We start from the raw sequence: 20153 nt of genomic DNA, 5'->3' as shown, positions 1-20153 counted from the left end.
CACACTCAGAGACTTGACAAAGCCAGCAAGATCGTGTCAACCTCTCCTCCTCCTCTTCGTTTCTGAAATAATCCCTTTTTAAAATGAGTTCTCACCAGTGGTGAGATATGACCGGTACGCCCCCAGTACAGGCGCACCGATGCCTGCTGGGAGCACCAAGTATCATTTCGGTACGGTGCTTCGGAGGGCCCACCTGCCCTCCTTACTGGTATTTGAGCCAATTGGGGCCTCCGCGCACGGAGCATACACCTGCACGACGCTTCACCGAGCAGCTGGAACGTTCCAGGCGGTAAGCATGCGCATGCTGCATGTGTGCATGTTGTGGATGCCCAGCCCTGTTGCACCGTACCGGTTGCACCGGGCTCCGGAACCCACCACTGGTTCTCACCTGTGTGTCATTAGAAGCCTGGCAAAACTTTATTTATGCATTCCCAGACATAACTGTTCATAAAAATCACTGGCTTGGAGGGACGTCTTCGTTAAAGCAGCCCACTTGGGAAGATGCCAATGGTCTTTGCCTAAGGAAGATTAAAAATATGCCCGTTTTCTGCTATACAAGATGTTCAAATATTGAGAAACTGCTAGGTTAGGAGATAGGTGAACTGCAGTATATACTGTGTTTTCACGAAAATAAGACAGTGTCTTATTTTCTTTTGGCCCCCGAAATAAGCACTTGGCTTTATTTTCAGGGAGGTCTTATTATTGTTGAGGTGCGGGAGGCCCCTTCACCTCGGCCCTCAGATCAGCTGATCCAGAGGGGGCCAGAAGTTCTGACTCAGTTTCTGGCAAACTCCTGCCAGCCCTAGTATCTCTGGGACTGCCGCTCTCTTTGCGGCCGCCACTAAGAGAAGGGACACAGTAGCTAGGGTTTGCGGGAGCAGCATTTAAATATTTTAGCTGCGAACTTATTTTCAGGGAAGGGCTTATTTTAGCGTATGCGCTCAAAAGCCCGATTGGGCTTATTATCCAAGGAGGTCTTATTTTCAGGGAAACAGGGTATTACCGTATTTTTCTGAGTATAAGACACACCAAGATTTTGAAGAGGCAAATTAAAAAAGAAAAAGATTTTGCACTCTGCAGACCTCCAAAAAACGTCCTGTTTTTGTAAAAAAAAAAAAAGTATGCATAGCCTTTAGGTTTGTGGAGTGCTGCTGGGGGGGGGGAGGGGGGGCAAAAATGAGCAAAAAAACAGCCTGTTTTCTGCTCTTTTTTGCCCTCCCCAGCCCCCAGGAGCACTTTAGAAGCCTCCTTAATTAAGGCTATGCATGGCCATTTTTGCAAAGAGGGCGGGGTTTCGGGAGGCCAAATATGCTGTATTCAGTGTATAAGACGCACCCAGATTTTCTTTCTCTTTGGTGGGAAAAATGTGCGTCTTATACTTTGAATAATACGGTAGTTGTATTACCAAGGTCTTGTCATAGGCACACTTTTTTGCATTTCCATGAAGACGGACAGTCATGCAGTAACAGACCGATTCCACTGGCAATGCAATGTGCCAATCTAATATATATTATTATTGTCAAATTTATTTGCCACCCATCTCGCATTTCAAGTTGATTCTGAGCGGTATAGAAGGGTTGAGTAGGATATTTCCTTCCTTATTCGACCTGACAAATTCCCCTCTGCCCGGAACGGAGCAAAGCAAGACAGGCTCCTGTTGGAGAGGATAACTTTTTGGGGTGTGGGAAGCAATTTTTACAGGGAGAACATTCATTCCATCACAGTCCCCAAAAGAGTAGAATCCAGCATCAATGCACCAAGAAAGTCCAAACGCTCTGTGGGCCATTTCATTTTGTGGCACAAAAACGACAGTGCTTCTTCAAAGCAGATGCTGAAGGATGTGTTCCACGGCATGGGGAAAGCTCTCGCAGGTTAAGTAAGGGGGTGGGTTAATTTTGCCTTCGTCGGCATCTCGGTATTTCCCTGCAATGACAAAACCAGAAATACATAAATTACTGTATTTTTTGGGAGTATAAGACGCATCTTTTCCCCTAAAAAAAAAAAGGCTGAAAATCTAGGCGCATCTTATACACTGAATACAGCATTTTTGGCCTCCCAAAACCCCGCCTCCTTTACAAAAATAGCCGTGCATAGCCTTTAGGAGGCTTTCAGAGTGCTCCTGGGGGCTAGGGAGGCAAAAATGAGTGAAAAACAGGCCGTTTTTTGCCCAATAGCCCCCAGGAGCATTCTACAAGCCTCCTAAAGGCTAAGCATGCCCTTTTTTTTGACAAAAAATGGGCCTGTTTTCGTGAAAAATGGGCCATTTTGGGGAAGTCTTCAGAGTGTAAAAACTTTTTATTTTTATTTGCCTCTTCAAAATCTTGGTGCGTCTTATACTCTGAAAAATATGATAAGTTCTGTAATTAGGTCCGAATTCGCATCAAACTTTGCCAGAGATCAGTGCTGGCATCACAAATTTCCAATGTTCTCACTGGTGCATTCAGCTTTATAAATATAATCCGGTGGGCATAGGCGCTTCTATTAATATTTACTGATCAAGGAAATCCTGTTAAAGAATAGATGGGGACCACCTTTGGTGGGAAGGTGAGAGCATTCCGTGCGCCTTCAGCATTTAGTCATGACCACGGAGACGTCTTCGGACGGCACTGGCTCTTTGGCTTTGAAATGGTGATGAGCACGGCCTACTAGAGTCGAGAATAACTAGCACATATGTGCTAGTTCAGGTGAGAAAGATCAGCAGAAGAAGGTTAACCCAGACGGGAACAGCAGAAAGGTGTTACAGGTAGGACGTCTGTTCCACAAATGTGTGTAAGCAAACTGACACGAACTGCAGCTTGATTGTAGTTGCTGAAAAACCAGGGGGTGAAATGCTACCGGTTCGGGCCGGTTCGACTGAACCGGTAGTAAAAAATGCTACTGGTTCACAGAAACCAGTATGGTTTACTTTCTTTAGTAAAAAAAAATACAGCTGATCTTTTTTTTAACTTTTGAAGCATCTTTTTACTACAGGTTCTTCGGAAACGCGCGGTGGGTGGGGTCCAGTGGTGGGATTCAAATAATTTAACAACCGGTTCTCTGCCCTAATGACCAGCTGGGTAGGTGTGGCTCGGTGGTCATGTGACCATGTGGGCGTGGCCAACTCAACATCACTCAAGTTGATGGGCGCTTCGCCTTAGCTGTTACAATGTAATGAGTGTTAACCGGAGAGGCAGTTTCTGTAAGCAGGGCAATGAAGATTAGGCTAGAAACAACACCAGAATGTTTTCCTTCCTGCCTTCCTTACAGGATTAGCCCCATAAAGTGGAAAAAACCAAAAGGAGATTTCTTCCAACAACAGGTTCTCTGAACTGCTTTGAAAGTTAAGAACCGTTTCTCCCAAATAAGTGCAAACTGGCTGAATCCCACCACTGGTGGGGTCTGTTTTTGGTAGGCTAAAAATGGGAGAGGGGGTTATTGTTGAGGAAGAAAGAAAGAAAAGAAAGGAAGGAAGGAAGGAAGGAAGGAAGGAAGGAAGAAAAAGAAAGAGGAAGGGAAAAGGAGAGGAAGTAAGGACTATAAATCTGACACGAGACACAGCTTTAGAGGATAATCCAGGGCTGGAAGTGACCTGGAGGTCATCTAGTCCAACATTGCTCCAGCAGGACATTGTTGAAGTGGGTTCCTGTTTTTAGATTCCCCCGCGTTACAGGACTACATAGCCACGCCCACCTAGTCACATGACCCAACCAAGCCACGCCCACTAAGCCACGCCCACCAAACCGGTAGGAAAATTTATTTTGATTTCACCACTGTGAAAAACTGTATGGTTTGTACCTGGCACTGAAAGAAATACACAATGACCCCTTGGGAAGAGAAGAGGCCAGCTGCCAAGGAAATCTTTAAATGAAAGATGGGTGTTGTTCCTTCTATTGCAATGCCTCCATTGAATCAGGAGTAACAGGCTGGTATAGATCAGTGATGACTAACCTTTTTGTTGTGTGCCGAAAGTGCGTGTGTGTATGTGCACGATAGCCATAATTGCACTCATAATGCAATGCGTGTGTCCTGTCCCCCTGCGCATGCGTGCACAACCCCCGCCCCACGCACAGGGGCGTGCAACTACCCCATTTTGGACCTAGGAGGCCTCCCTGCAGCTTTCTGGGAGAAAAATTGGCCGGGGGGGGGGCTGCCCTGCACTCCCCACCCCCAGCACATGTGTGCGTGTCTCCCACATGTGCGGTGGAGCTGAGCTGGGCTGTGGCTTGCATGCTCGCAGAGAGGGCTCATGCCGTAGGTTTGCCATCGCGGATATCACATCCCTGCAGTTCATCCATGACTAGATAAATCTCTGAGCACCTTCCTGCTTATCTCTTTTTCTTCCTAAGGCAGAACAGAAATGAACATCAGCCTAGTTTAAAGTGTAGTTCTTTTAGTGCCCAAGCATCACTACCTACCAGTCTTCACCAGTATTCCCAGCATGCCAGCATTCTGGGCACCCCCAACATCGTCCCTGCAGTCCTGTAAATGCAAGAGAAATGCAAATAAATCTGCAACTCGGAAACAGGTTGTAAAAGCACCTAAAAAATAGGGATGTGTTTTTACTGAACTCTACTTTCATGATAATCCTTGCCCTGTGCTACTTTTCCTATTTTGCACTGAAATGGTAAAACAATTTTTCCACAGCTTAAGAGTTTGAACACCTGCTGTATAGGAGTCTAAATTAGACTCTCTAAATCAGTTACCGTATTTTTCAGAGTATAAGAGGTTTTTGCCCCCTCCCCCTCAGTAGCACTCTACAAGCCTCCTAAAGGCTATTCATGCCCTTTTTTTGAAAAACGGGGCCAGTTTTGGGAGGTCTGCAGAGTGCAAAAACTTTTTTTTTTAAATTCCCTCTTCAAAATCTTGGTGCGTCTTATACTCCAGTGCGTCTTATACTCTGAAAAATGCGGTAAATCCGATTGCATAACAGTTCGCAGAAGCTAAATGGTTACACTGATTCTTAAATTTATGTACTTTAATTCACACATTCTCCATGGAGATTCTCGGTCATCCAGATTCTGGTTGTTCCGCAGGTGCTTTTTCAAACGGCAACTGAACTTTTCTTTGTTTTTCCTTGAAGAGGTTTCGCTTCTCATCCAAGAAGCTGCTTCAGGTTCAATCTTTCCGAAGCTCCTTGGATGAGAAGCAAAACATCTCCAAGGAAAAACAAAGACGTTCATTATTTGCCTTTTGAAACGAGCACTTTCGGTACATTACACATTATCAGGTAGAAAATGAACATCTCTTAAATGTTTTAAGAAGTCTGTGTATAATAATATACAGGTCAGGTGGACTGGTTGCTTTCGTAGTGTGAAGACAACAACTTGGTCCTTAACACCAATAAGACCCAAGGAGATTCTAGTGGACTATAGAAGGAAGAGATCAGACATCCAGTCCTTGCTTATCAATGGAGACCGAGTTGAGCAAATGGCCAGTTTTAAGTTTCTGGGTGTTCTCATAAAAGAGGACCTGACCTGGGGAGCTCACCTTGCAGCCCTGGTCAAAAGGGCCCAGCAGAGATGATACTCCCTGAGACTTCTCAGGAAACAACCAATGAATGAAAAACTACTGGTGACCTTCTACCGCTGCACCATGGAGAGTATCTTAACTTACTGCACCTGTGTGTGGTTTGCCAATTGCACAGTGGCAGATAGGACAGCACTCCAGAGGGTTAATGCCATTGCCCAGAGAATCATGGGTTGCCCTCTCCCCTCTTTGGAAGAGCTTTATGGCTCCCGCTGCAGTAAGAAAGTTCAAAATGTTCTTAAAGATCCATCTCATCCTGGGCACCCTCTTTTTTTTTTTTTTTAACTATTACCATCCAGAAGTCGGTACAGGACAATAAAAACCAGGACAAATAGGTTGAAAAACAGCTTCTATTCCAGGGCAGTAAACTGTTCTGATCCCCCTCCGTACGGTGAGTCATGCCAACACAAGATTACTGCTAGACAATTTATTCACAATAAAGTAACACACCGAGAAGACTTTGGCAGCAACCCGGACTTCCACAGATAAGAAATACACACAAGAGCTTCTCCAGCTTTAGTATAACAGTTGTGCCCTGCAAACAGCCTCCTCCCAAAGTCTCTTCTTATATACTATCTTGGGAGGGGCCTAATCACAACCATCTGGCCCCAATTATCTTCTGTATCTCCGTAGTTGCTGTCAGCGCTTATCTGCCCGTCTTTGCCTGGCATCTGGGACTAACTCCCTTAGCTCCTCCCCACTGCCCCAGGGCCTGACATCAGGGACAAACTGGCTTTCACCACTGCTCCATGTCTCAGGCGCCTCCTGGTAGCCAACCAGCCTCTCTGGTCCCTGCTCGGAGTCTGAACCCTGTCCAGGGTCCTCCACATCTTCCAGAGCTGACTCATAAGGCCCCTCGCTGGCAGAGTCTGTTTGCAGCTCCAACGGCTCCTGTTGGGCCACAACACTAAACTATATTGAATTCTATGGTATAGTGCAATATTAATGCAATATCGGGTTTTCAATTTCAATTTATATAGCATGTGAAGGATGTGTGTTTGTGTTTGTATAGTTATGTTGTACACTGAAGATGGCATTTAATTTTGTTGTACGATGTGCAATGACAATAAACTAAAGTAAAAATAAATAAAATAAAATAAAGTATTCTGAATTGTAAATGGCCCAGGTCGTTTACTTAGAAGGGCAGCTATAAAAATCCAATAAATATCTAAATAAACAAGCAAGCAAGAAAGGATCCAGGAACTCACGTCACCAATCATGATGGCTTCCTCAGGTCCACAGTTGGTCCCACGCAAGGCCTCCAGGAAAAATGTCTGCTCTGGCTTCCCCACTACTGTGGCCTTCTGGTCAGTGGCGTACTCCAGCCCTGTTACAAAGGGCCCGGGGCCGAGGGCAAGGCCATCCTTCTTCTTGTAATACCTGGCCTTGTGAATAGCTATGAGGGGAGCCCCGTCCAGCATCAACCTTGGAAGAAGGAGACAAGAGCTTTGATGTAACCAAGGGAGGCCTAGACGTGTTCTGACCTGGGCTTCCCAAAAATCACAAAGCAGACTCCTTGTCCCAACAAAACCCCTTTTTATTAAGCTAATGTGGATTCCTCTCGTTCACATTCAGCAAGGTCCCAGCAAACAGTCTTTCAAGGGTGAATTTACAACCACAGACCTTATCAGGCTTGGAGAGCTGCCAGGCCAATATCTTCCAAACGCAACAGCTGTACCAAAAATTATTTGGCAAGGAGTCTCTGAGACTTGCATCATCAATAACAGAGTTGGAAAGGACCTTGTAGGTCATCTAGTCCAACCCCCTGCTCAAGCGGGAGACCCTCCAACTGCCTCTACCTGGGATCGAACTCACAACCTCCTGATTGTGAAGGGAGAGCTCCGCCTCTAGGCCACAGCGGCAGGTTCCTGCTTACCTGAAGGCTCTGTTCATAGTCTGATAGTTGAACTGGTCAGGAGCCAACCCAACCACTACAGCATTTGGGTCGCTGGTGTCTAGGCCTAGAGGAAATGGTAAACCTCTGTTAAAACAGGTCCTACCCACGTCCAAGATTGTGAGTTCTAGTCCCACTGCAGGCAAATAAAAGCCAGCTGGGTGACTTTAGGCCAATCACCCAAAGACTGTGAATTCTAGTCCCGTTTCAGACATGAAAGCTGGCTGGGTGACTTTTGGCCAATCACCTGGAGACTGTGAGTTCTAGTCCTGCTTTAAGCATGAAAGTTGACTTTGGGCCAATCACCAGGAGAGGGTGAGAGTTCTAGTCATATTTCAGGCACGAAAGCTGCATGGGTGACTTTAGGCCAATCGCCAGGAGACTGTGAATTCTAGACCTGCCTTAAGCACGAAAGTTGGCTGAGTGACTTTGGGCCAACCAGCAGGAGACTGTGAGTTCTAGTCCTGCCTTAGGCATGAAACTTGGATGGGTGACTTTAGGCCAATCACCCGGAGAAGGTGAGTTCTAGTTCCACTTCAGGCATGAAAGCTGGATGGGTGACTTTGGGCCAATCACTCTCTCTCAGCTCGTCCCACCTCACAGGATTGTTGCTGTAGGGAAAATAGGAGGAAAGAATATTAGGAATGTTCACTGCCTTGAATTATTAAATAAAGCAATGAAGATAGGATTCTAAAAAATCCAATAAATGCATAATTCCAGCAGACTATGAACCTGCATGGAGATTCAGCATATTTGTCAGCATCTGAGAATTGGACAAAGATTAGAATGGAATAGAATAGAATAACAGAGTTGGAAGGGACCTTGAAGGTCTTCTAGTCCAACCCCCTGCTTAGGCAGGAAACCCTGTACCATTTCAGACGAATGGTTATCCAATTTCTTCTTTAAAACTTCCAGTGTTGGAACAACTTCTGGAGGCAAGTTGTTCCACTGATTAATTCCACTGTCAGGAAATTTCTCCTTAGTTCTAGGTAGCTTCTCTCCTTGATTAGTTTCCACCTATTGCTTCTTGTCCTACCCTCAGGTGCCTTGGAGAATAGCTTGACTTCTTTGTGGCAGCCCCTGAGATATCGGAAGACTGCTATCATGTCTCCCCTGGTCCTTCTTTTCATCAAACTAGACATACCCAGTTCCTGCAACCGCTCTTCATATGTTCTAGCCTCCAGTCCCCTAATTCTGTTTGTTGCAGAAAAAGACAAAGCATTCCTTAAGTCAAGCTAAACTCCTGGTGCCTACCAGGGCATGTCCAGCTGGATGTTCCAGCATTCGGCTCAGCTGGAGTAAACCGTAATAATGAGAATGGGTGTCCTACTCACCCATCAATGCAAGCTGGCTGGAGCTGACAGTAGGAGGGTTAAGCCCCATCCTGTAGTCCATGAGGAAGTACGTGACCCAAGGCGGAATTTAGTTAAACTTGTGGGGCAATTCTAGGCCCAGGATATCCTTCGAAAGGAAAGGCGTCCTTATGAAAGGCCAAAAATGGAGGTGCAGCAATGAAAGATACTTCAATGTGGATTTTATGCATTTATTTGACTTACTTTGCAACGCTCCCTGGGAGCATCTGGCTCCATTAAGCAAAGAATGGATTATGTTCATCTGGCTGCAAGCTCTCTTAAACGAAGATTATCCAAGAATAATTCCATAGTAGTTACTAACAGGGGCTTAAACATCTTTCATCGTACTTAAAACTACTGGGCACACGCAAAAATGCATCTAAAGCATTTTAGGTGAAGAGAAGGAAGAGTCACGCCCCGATGGGATTTGACACAGCATCGATCTAAAGACAGGAAACACAATCTGATTTAACTAAACTTTTAAATCTCCCTTACATTAAGACGTTTCATGTAGTAAACTGACCCGGGGCCAGATGGGACGGGAGGCAAAGTTAGCTTGTCCTACATATGCCAAAACTGGAAGAAAGTACCTAGCAAGCAGAGATGGGTTCCTATCAGTTCGCACCTATTCGGTAGAACCGGTTCGTCAAATCTACCAGACCGGTTAGAAGAGGTTCCACCAGTGGACCCGGAAAGCAGGCCACGCCTACAGAAGAGGTTCCAAAAATTGTTGAAACCCACCACTGCTAAAGGGTTAGGGGTGCAAGGATCTTGTAACTTGACAGCTTTAAGACTTGCATGCTTCAATGCCAGACTTGCTGAGCCAACGTGACTGGAGGAGGAATTCTGGGAGTTGAAGTCCACAAGTCTTAAAGCTGTCAAGTTTGAACACCCCTGGGGATTTTTTTCCTAAAGGGTTAGGGGTGCAAGGGTCTTGTAACTTGACAGAATTAGAATTAGAATTGATTTTATTTGTAGGCCGCCCTTTTCCCTGAGGGGACTCAGGGCGGCTCACAGAAAACCAGGGAGGGGGGAATACAGCACTAAGACGACATCACATAATAAAATAATAAGCAACATGCATACAACATTCGGGCGGGGTAATGGTCCTTATCCCCAGGCCTGACGGGTGAGCCAGTTCTTCAAGGCTGTGCGGAAGGCCTGGACGGTGGAGAGGGTACGAATCTCTACGGGGAGCTCGTTCCAAAGGGTCGGGGCCGCTGCTGAGAAGGCCCTCCTCCTTGTGGTTGCCAGCCGACATTGGCTGGCCGATGGAATGCGGAGGAGGCCTAACCTATGAGATCTTATAGGTCGTAGGGAGGTAATTGGCAGAAGGCGGTCTCTCAAGTATCCAGATCCACTGCCATGTAGGGCTTTATGGGTGATCAATAGCACCTTGAAGCGCATCCGGAGATCGACAGGTAGCCAGCGCAGCTCGCGGAGGATAGGTGTAATGCGGGTGAATCGGGGTGCACCCGCGATCACTCGCGCGGCTGCGTTCTGCACTAGCTGAAGTCGCCGGATGCTCCTCAAGGGCAGCCCCATGTAGAGCACGTTGCAGTATTCCAGCCTAGAAATCACGAGGGCCCGAGTGACTGTTGTGAGGGCCTCCCGGTTCAGGTAGGGTCGCAACTGGCGCACCAGGCGTACCTGGGCGAATGCCCCCCAGCTTTAAGACTTGCATGCTTCAATGCCAGAGTTCCTGAGCCAACATGACTGGAGGAGGAATTCTGGGAGTTGAAGTCCACAAGTCTTAAAGCTGTCAAGTTTGAACACCCCTGGGTTTTTTTTTCTAAAGGGTTAGGGGTGCAAGGGTCTTGTAACTTGACAGCTTTAAGACTTGCACACTTCAATGCCAGAGTTCCTGAGCCAACGTGACTGGAGGAGGAATTCTGGGAGTTGAAGTCCACAAGTCTTAAAGCTGTCAGGTTTGAAGACCCCTAGTTTTTTTTTTCTAAAGGGTTAGGGGTGCAAGGGTCTTGTAACTTGACAGCTTTAAGACTTGCATGCTTCAATGCCAAAGTTTCTGAATAGCTACTTGGACCGACCTAAGTACTAATTCATAATTTCATATCCGGTCACATGGGTGGCAAGCCACTCCCACAAAGGAGGCCACACCCACAGAGTCAGTTCGAACAATTTTTGAAACCCACCACTGCTAGCAAGATAAGCAACTCTGGATTGAAACCACAGGTGGGCTGCAGGAGGCTTTGCAGGGGTTCGGGAAAACCTCTAGCTAAGATTCTATACCAGTGTTTCTCAACCTTGACAACTTGAAGTCCTGTGGACTTCAACTCCCAGAATCTGGCTGGGGAATTCTGGGAGTTGAAGTCCACAGGACTTCAAGTCGTCAAGGTTGAGAAACACTGTTCTATATGGTTTGGGGAACCCCCAAATCCCACTCCAAGCCCACCCCCCGGAGTCCCCACATGGCCCGTTTTGGATGCAGGTAAGTGCAGGGTGCGCCTGGAGGCTTGGGGAGGTATGAAAAACAGGCCTCCCAGAAGTTCTGGAAGCTCCCGTTTCCATCCTCCAGAGGGCCTCTGGAGCCTGGGGAGGTCGTTTTCATCCTCCCGGAGGCTCGAGCTAAAGCCTCTGGAACCTGGGGAGGGCAAACTCCCCCCCCCCCTCCACAGTGGTGCAGGAGGCCGATTAGGCCACGCCCGCCATGGCCATGCCCCCCAGCAAGCAGGCAGAGAACCCCTTGCTAAAATTCTTGAAGGCCACCCCTGTGTGAAAGCAAAGTCAACTGAATGAGCCACCATGGAGCTGGAGCCAAAAGAGCAGCCGATCAAACCTTCTTAAGGTTTTTTCCCCTAAATCACAACAAACCGTCTCAGCATTGAAATGCCGGCACTTACGACCACAATTGGAAGATAAATCTATCTCAGCATCTACTTCTGTCCTGCTATCGCAGCACCATTGAAAGTGTCCTGACATACGGCATTCTTGCATGGTATGGAAGCAGCTCCGCAGAGGACAAAAAAGCTCTCCGGAGAATCATTATAACTGCCCAGAATATCACTGGGCTCCAGCTACCAGCCCTGGATGACATAGCAATAGCAATAGCAGTTAGACTTATATACCGCTTCATAGGACTTTCAGCCCTCTCTAAGCGGTTTACAGAATCAGCATATTGCCCCCAACAATCCAGGTCCTCATTTCACCCACCTCGGAAGGATGGAAGGCTGAGTCAACCTTGAGCCGGTGAGATTAGAACCGCTGAACTGCAGATAACAGTCAGCTGAAGTGGCCTGCAGTACTGCACCCTAACCACTGCGCCACCTCAGCTCTTCGAACATCTCCGCATCTCGCTGTTTGAGGAAGTTGCATAACATTCTCAGAGACTCTTCCCATCCTGCTTACAATCTTTTTGCCTCCTGGCAGAAGATACAGAACAACTAAAACTAGGACCAAACATCTTCTGAATGGCTTTTGTCCCAGAGCTATTATTGCACTCAACAATGAACTAAAGTGAGCTATTGGACAGCACTACTTGGTCTGTTGTGTGGATGTTTGGGTGGTTTAGGGGCGGGGAGTTTTTTGGTGGGTGGGTGGGGGGTGTTTGGGGATTGTTCTGGGTCTGGTCTCTGGGCGTTATATGGATTTCGTTGTATGCGTAAACTGCGTACATACATGCAATGACAATAAATGATAATAATTGAGCCCCAACATTTCTGTCCTTAAGCGAGACATTTCTTAAGTGAGTTGTGCCCCATCCGATGATCTTCCTTGCCACAGTTGTTAAGTGAATCTCAACAGTTGATAAGTGAGAAATGAGGTTGTTAAGTGAATCTGGGTTCTCCATAGATTTTGCTTGCGGGAAGGTCGCCGAAGGGGGATGACCCTGGGACACAGCGACGGTCATAAATATGAACAAGTTGTCAGCCACCTGAATTCCGATCACGTGATCATGGGGACGCTGCAGAGGCCGTAACTGTGAAAAACGGTCACAAGTAACATTTTTTCAGCGCCACTGACTTTGAACAGTCACTAAACTAACGATTGCAAGTCGAGGATGATCCGCACTCAACTCAACTCACAAGTTATGGCACTGAAAAAAGTGCCTTATGACTGTTTTTCACTCTTATGACTGTTGCAAAAGTGGGTTGCTGGCACCAGGCACCCGGTGTTCTGACCGAGGCTTCCTTAGCAGCACAAAGCTGAGTCCTCGTCCCGATAAACCGCTTTTATTTAATTTACCGTGAATTCCTCTCCAGCAAAGTCTTTCCTCTCCCATAGTCTTTTAAGATAGTTCACAGTTACCGACCTTTATCAGGCTTGGAGAGTGGCCAGGCCGATATCTTTCAGACGCCGCAATACTTGGCAAAAATGCAGGAAGAAACTAATTGTCTCCTGCAAACTCCACTCCCCTTTCGCTCCTCTTTTATTTCCTCTGGGGGGGGCCATTCACCATTCACCTGTGGCCTTACTCTCAAGTTGACCCCTGTTCTTTAGCTGTTCCCTTCGTCTGGCAACTCTGCGCATGCGCACTCTGGGAACAGGCTCCAGCTGTTCTCCTGCCTCACTGATGTCCAACTCCGAAGGCAGCTGATAACTGGCATATGGCTCTGGCCCCCTCTCTGCCTCCGACACAGAGCCCTCATCAGAGCCTTCCCCAGACTCCAGGACTGGCCCATGTTCCTCTCTAACCTCCTCACTGTCCGAATCAGCTGCCAGCTCTGCTGTGTGAGAATCAAGAAATTTAGCCTATTGATCTGTTAGATTCAATAAGTCCTGTGGATAACAGAAGGCTCCAGAAGAAAGAGATATGAACCCAAGTTTTCAGCTTGGATGATTTCAAAATTTACCAGAAACATTTGTAAATCTGCTGAACCGTTGCTAACTGTGAAATATGTTTTTGCACAATATGGACTTGTATGGATTCGTTTAAAACAGGAAGAACGAAACTGTTGAACTGAAAGTCATGGACACAGGTGTTCACAGAAAGTGAGAGTTAGTGAGGTTGTAAAGCAAGTATGTGGTTAGAAAAACAGTATAAAGGGTAGGATTCATGATCAGCTCAGAGCTCTTTGATTTCCGGGTGCGCTTCAAGGTGCTACTTACCACCCATAAAGCCCTCCATGGTAGTGGATCTGAGTACTTGAGAGACCGCCTCCTGCCAATTACCTCCCTGAGACCTATCAGATCACACAGATTAGGCCTCCTCCGAGTTCCATCCGCCAGTCAGTGTCGACTGGCAACTACGCGGAGGAGAGCCTTTTCAGTAGTAGCTCCGACCCTTTGGAACGATCTCCCCGTGGAGATTCGTACCCTCACCACCGTCCAGACCTTCCGCACAGCCCTCAAGACCTGGCTATCCCGTCAGGCTTGGGGATAAAGATTGTAATCCGTCCCCACCCGAATGATGAATGAATGTTGTGTTCTATTTTTACTTATATGTTGTTTATGTCTTATTGTTTTGTATTCCCCTCCCCATAAATTGTAAGCCGCCCTGAGTCCCCTCAGGGAAAAGGGCGGCCTATAAATAATAAACAATACAATACAATACAATACAATACAATACAATACAATACAATTTATAGCAGTCCTTGTAGGATTTGCTATTTCTCACTGGCCGTCTGCATTAATCTGTTAATGCAGTGTATCACTGCTATTATATCTTTTATATCTATTCATTTCTAATGTTCCAAATTATTATACACAATAAACCTCTGGTCATAAAGTAAGAATCATTGCTTGTGTTGTTGCCTTTGTTTCCTACTGGAATTTTCCTATGATAACTGGCTTGCCAGTTAACACCCTGCTGGTTTCGAATCCAAGACAGGACCAGAACTCACAGTCTCCTGGCTACCAGCCTGCGGCCTTAAACAAGTCCCATTATCGTATGGCAATGGTTAAACCATTCATACATCCTTTGTCTGTGTGTGTAGATATAATTCTATATTTACGCCACGAGGGATTAGGATACCTGTAAAATCATGCAAAGCATTTTTCTCCACCATCAACAAAGGCCGGACCTTTTTCTGCTCCAACAAATTTCGGGCCGCCGTCAGAGACGTGAAGATCTCGTCTTCCTTAATGTCAAAGTCAAGTTGTTTCAGCCTCTCCAGCAGGTCCCGCTTGCACTCCTTTGTCGTGTTCGTCACAAATCGGATGGCCACGGGAGCAGAGCGCAACCTGGCTGGGAGAAACACGAGAAGCGGATGGTGTTTCGATCACAGAAGTACTTTTGTCCGTAATCCTGCTGCAGGTAGTCCTCGACGTACGACCAAAATTGAGCCCAAAATTTATGTTGATAAGTTAGACGTTTGTTGTGGGCCGCCCTCCTGAGCTCTGTTTTCACTGGCAGAGGGTTGCAGGAGGCCGTGGCAGCCGAAAACGGAGCTCGGGAGCCCATTGGCAGGCCTGCAGCCATCTTTTCTTTGGGGTCTTTGCCCTGCCACACTTTCTATTATTCTACTATCTATTTTCTATTGTGGGAAAATGGGAGGGGAGATTGTATGGAGTTAGATGCTATGTAGCCATAACAACGTTCTTTCTAGAAAGCTAAGGTCATCCTTTGTCTTTGCACTTCTGCACCTGACTGGAACTGGATGGGTGGAACTGCCAGCATGGCAGTGGGAGATTGGACCATGGGATGGACTTGTGGGTGTGGGGGGCAAGATCTTGAACTTTCAACTGGGTGGGGGAAACCGGGAAGCTTTCAGATTCGGGTTTTCCCAGATGCGCCAACATGGCTCTCTTAATCAATTGGAACTTTGAGCAATCCTTTGCCTTGGACTCTGATTTACTTTTGGATGCTATTTGGAACCCTGACACCCATTTTCACTGGCAGAAGCACAGCAGACCGGTCCTTTGCTGTTTCCAGGGCAGCCCCGTGGGCCAGATCCGGTCCCCGGGTCTTGAGTTTGACACTTCTGCCCTAGCAGTATTCAACCCTGGAGGTGGTTGATGCCTTAGCAGCCCTCCCTCTGCCGTTCAACTTTTAATTTTATTCTAATAACAGGATATTTTATTCTGGTTTTATTTACTGGCTCTTTTACTGATGTACTGCGTTTTTATATGGTTTTTAGATTTTTAGTTTTTAATTGGACACCTTCCACAGCCATTCTGTGAGTGAGATGGGTAGTATCTAAATTGACAAATAAATAAAATAATGAATAATGAAATAAACAGGAGTCTTAAATATTGCTTGCTTTTGATACAAGAGGACTGTCAGGCCTGCAGCCATCTTTTCTTTTGGATCTTTGGATCCTGCCACACTTTCTATTATTCTACTATGCATTTTCTATTGTGGGAAAATGGGAGGGGGGGATTGTACGGAGTTAGATGCTATGTAGCCATAACAACATTCTTTTTAGAAAGCCAAGGTCATCCTTTGTCTTTGCACTTCTGCACCTGACCGGAACTGGATGGGTGGAAACTGCCAGCATGGCAGTGGGAGATTGGACCGTGGGATGGACTTGTGGGTGTGGGGTCAAGAGCTTCAACTTTCAACTGGGTGGGGAAAACCGGGAAGCTTTCAGATTCAGGTTTTCCCAGATGTGCCAACATGGCTCTCTTAATAAAATGGAACTTTGAGCAATACTTTGCCTTGGACTCTGATTTACTTTTGGATGCTATTTGGAACCCTGATTTTTGGAATTTCAGATGCAACTATACGAACAAGGGGCGGGGTGGGGGGAAGGATACCCCTGCCTGCAAAAGCATCTTCTTAGCTAAGAAATGGAATTTGCAAAATTTGTCACTTTCCCGCCCATCCTTCAATGGAACGTGGAAGATATAACTTGCTTTTTAAGAGCTTCCTGGGCTCCTGGAACAGCTGAGTCTTCTATATGAAGGGTACCACTGAGATCCACCAAGACCGCTTTTATCACACGCCAAGCTGCCATCCTTCAAGCCAAGGGGAAGACGGAGGTGGTAGAAGAGTAGAAAAAGAGCATAAGTGGTTAGGTAACAACAGACGATTAAAACAAGCAGGAGGGGGGAAAAAACAACATCTCTCTGCAACATGTCTATGGGGATTCTCAGACATCTAAGTGATAATAATAGCCTTTATTGTCAGTGTACATCATGTATACGATGAAATTGGTTTAGCTAGAGCCGAGGTGGCGCAGTGGTTAAATGCAGCACTGCAGGCTACTTCAGCTGACTTCAGTTCTGCAGTTCGGCTGTTCAAATCTCACCGGCTCAGGGTTGACTCAGCCTTCCATCCTTCCGAGGTGGGTAAAATGAGGAGCCGGATTGTTGGGGGCAATATGCTGACTCTGTAAACCGCTTAGAGAGGGATGAAAGCCCTATGAAGCGGTATATAAGTCTAACTGCTATTGCTATTGCTACTAGCCTCTACTGGTGCAATCCATAACTGAAAATACAAGACATCATGAATAGTTACAATAGCATTGTATAAAGTGAGTCAGGATATATTTTTTTCACACTTAACAATCATTGTAGCATCCCCATGATCAAAATTCCGACACTTGGCAACTGACACATTTTTATGACGGTCACAATGTCCCGGATGGGGTGTCTTGTGACCCCTTTTGTGCAACCTTCTGACAAGCAGAGTCCATGGGGAAAGGCCAGATTCACTTAACGACCATGTTGCCAACCTAACAACCGCAATGATTCCCTTATCAGCTGCGGTGAGCAAAGCCGCATGATGAGACTAAACTCGCTTAACAAATGTCTTGCTTAGCAGCATGGATGTTGGGTTCCAATTGGGGTAGCAATAGCAATTAGACTTATATACCGCTTCATAGGGCTTTCAGCCCCCTCTAAGCGGTTTACAGAGTCAGCATATTGCCCCCAACAACAATCCGGGTCCTCATTTTACCCACCTCGGAAGGATGGAAGCCTGAGTCAACCTTGAGCCGGTGAGATTTGAACAGCCGAACTGCAGAACTGCAGTCAGCTGAAGTAGCCTGCAGTGCTGCATTTAACCACTGCGCCACCTCGGCTCTAGGTAGTAGCAATAGCAATAGCCCTTTTACTTATATACCGCTTCGCAGTGCTCTAAGCGGTTTACAGAGTGCCGAAAAGGGAGTGCCACACACATGCACGCGCACTTATCTGGGGCGCAACCTGGAAGAGAAGCTGCCCAGGAGGCAGGTGTGCACAAAAAAAATGAACTTCTGGTTTCCAGCACGCACATGCGCATCAGTCAGCTAGTCCTTTGGTTACTGGCGGGCATGCACACACCAGAAAACGGAAGACCAGCTCTTCCAGTTTCCGGCACTGCCGTACTGCGCATTGTTGTGCACGCATATGCATCAGAAACCCAGAAGAGGAATGGATGACGCCGCGTGTAAGGCGTCATGGCTCCATATGCCACTTTGATGCATGCGTGCCATAGGTTTGCCATGATGGGTATAGAGAATAATCCTTATATAAGTAATTGGGGTGGGGGGAAAAGCTAGTCCTACGTTCCCCTATGTACACGGAGTGATTGTGATTGTGTTTAGGAGTCTGACAGCCCATGGATAGAAGCTGTTCTTAAACCTGTTCATCCAGCTTTACCATCTGCCTGATGGTACGCTTCAAAGTGCTAGTCGTAACTTATAAAGCCCTTCATGGTTTTGGATCTGGGTACTTGAGAGACCGCCTGCTGCCAATTACCTCCCAAAGACCCATTAGATCACACAGGGTTGGCCTCCTCCGGGTTCCGTCTACTAGCCAATGCCACCTGGCTACTACCCAGGGGAGGGCCTTCTCTGTGGCAGCTCCGGGCCTCTGGAACGAACTCCCCGCAGGGATTCGGACCCTCACCTCTCTCCAGGCCTTCCGAAAAGCCATCAAAACCTGGCTTTGCCGGCAGGCCTGGGGTTGATGAGTTCCCTTCCCCTCTCGACTTGTGTGGTTGCATGATTCTTGCTTATTTTAATTATCTGTATTCTGTTTTATGTTCCCCCTTTTCCCTTTTTGAATTGTTCGCCACCCTGAGTCCTCCCGGAGAAGGGCAGCAAACAAATAATAAAATTCAATTCAATTCAATTCAATTCAAAAGTGAAGAGGCACTGATTATGGTTGTCCTGGAAAAAAAAAGCACCTTTTGGACATTTCCCTGTTAAGAAGATGAGCCCTCTCAAAAGAAGAAGGGGGTGGGCAACATACAAAAATATATCAACAATTGATCAATCAGAACCTTCTCCTCCAATCCATTTTTTTAAAAAAACAAAACAAAAAAAGTTACACACAAAACCAAAATCTGGAAAATTGACATCATGTTCGGCTTCAGTTTCAGAGGATAATTGCCTAGCTGAACTCACATACTTTGTAAAACTCTCTTGCTACAATAGAAACAAGCCGTTCCAATTGTAACCTGATTCAACAGCAATTTAAGATAGCAATAGCACTTAGATTTATAGACTGCTTTACAGCCCTCTCTAAGCGGTGTACAAAGTCAGCCTCTTGTTCCCCAACCATCTGGCTCCTCATTTTACCCACCTCGGAAGGATGGAAGGCTGAGTCAACCATGAACCTGGTGAGATTCAAACTGCTAAACTGCTGGCAGCCGGTGATCAGCAGAAGTAGCCTGCAGTGCTGCACTCTAACCACTGCGACACCACCAAGGTACCACTTTTTATTGGGAGATGTGTGGACTTCAATTCCCAGAATCCACGCATCTTAAAAAGTGTTGACAAACAAGGTTATATGGAAGTAGCAGGATGGTCCGTTTTGTGGTGCGCGCTCCAGGAAGGAGGGATGCAGGCAAAACTGGTGAGATGCAAAGCCAGAACAGGGACTCATGCAGAGACCATGGTGGGAATGGCAGGTGGCGCTCCCTTGGGGCATTAGAAGCAATTGATGCAGCAGGCAGAAATGAGCCTGCTTTCCAAAAAAAAAAAAAAAGGTTTGGAAGGAGCTATGGCAAGATCAGAGAAGCAGGCAGAGGCACAACATGCACCCTCCCCACTGTTGCATTCTCTGGTCTTACTGTTTTAGCAACTTCGTCATTACCCCCATTCAGCCGTACTGCACACACGCCTCCCCCATTGAGCAGCCCCGCTCCTTGCCAATGTCACGAGGGGAAGGGAAATCGTTCACAGCGCTCCTTCCTTCCGTACCTCGACACCCCAGTCCCTTTTTGCTGCTCAGAAAATCCCTGCAGAAGGAGCCCTTCGTGAGACCATAAGGAGACAGGAGGCGACACTCCCCCCCCTTTCACACCATTGGTACCGTCCCCGCCATTGGGGACGCCTCCGATTGGGTTGTACTATTACGATACGCAGGAGGGACGAAACAGCCTCCTCTCTTTCTGTGACCCGTCATTGGCATTTGACGGAAGGTCCTGTCGCTTAAGGACCTTATAGAAACGTCTAAACAACTGCCCGCATGGGCCTTCGTTTCGTTTCTTTTTCCTCGTCAGCAATCGAGATATAATTTTCCTAAAGGGCACAAATAAATGTGTCCCTTAATCGAGATGATAACATTTATTT

The 20153-nt window shown here is 46.7% G+C and overlaps 1 protein-coding gene across 1 annotated transcript; it reads right to left on the bottom strand.

Annotated features, from left to right (window-relative positions):
• Positions 1 to 1488: 1488 nt before the first annotated feature.
• Positions 1489 to 19978, bottom strand: HDHD2 (haloacid dehalogenase like hydrolase domain containing 2). The gene is made up of 7 exons (XM_032214398.1): positions 19782 to 19978; positions 16507 to 16608; positions 14684 to 14892; positions 7382 to 7466; positions 6714 to 6930; positions 4395 to 4458; positions 1489 to 1923 (listed from the first exon to the last, which is right to left on the bottom strand). The coding sequence occupies exons 2-7, from the start codon at positions 16605 to 16607 to the stop codon at positions 1820 to 1822; spliced, it is 780 nt and encodes a 259-aa protein (XP_032070289.1). The 5' UTR covers position 16608; positions 19782 to 19978; the 3' UTR covers positions 1489 to 1819.
• Positions 19979 to 20153: the final 175 nt, after the last annotated feature.

The sequence above is a fragment of the Thamnophis elegans genome, chromosome 3, assembly GCF_009769535.1.
Source record: "Thamnophis elegans isolate rThaEle1 chromosome 3, rThaEle1.pri, whole genome shotgun sequence".
Taxonomy (NCBI): Eukaryota; Metazoa; Chordata; class Lepidosauria; order Squamata; family Colubridae; genus Thamnophis; species Thamnophis elegans.
The sequence above is the reverse complement of the archived record's forward strand: the minus strand, read 5'-3'. Positions and strand labels throughout refer to the sequence as shown.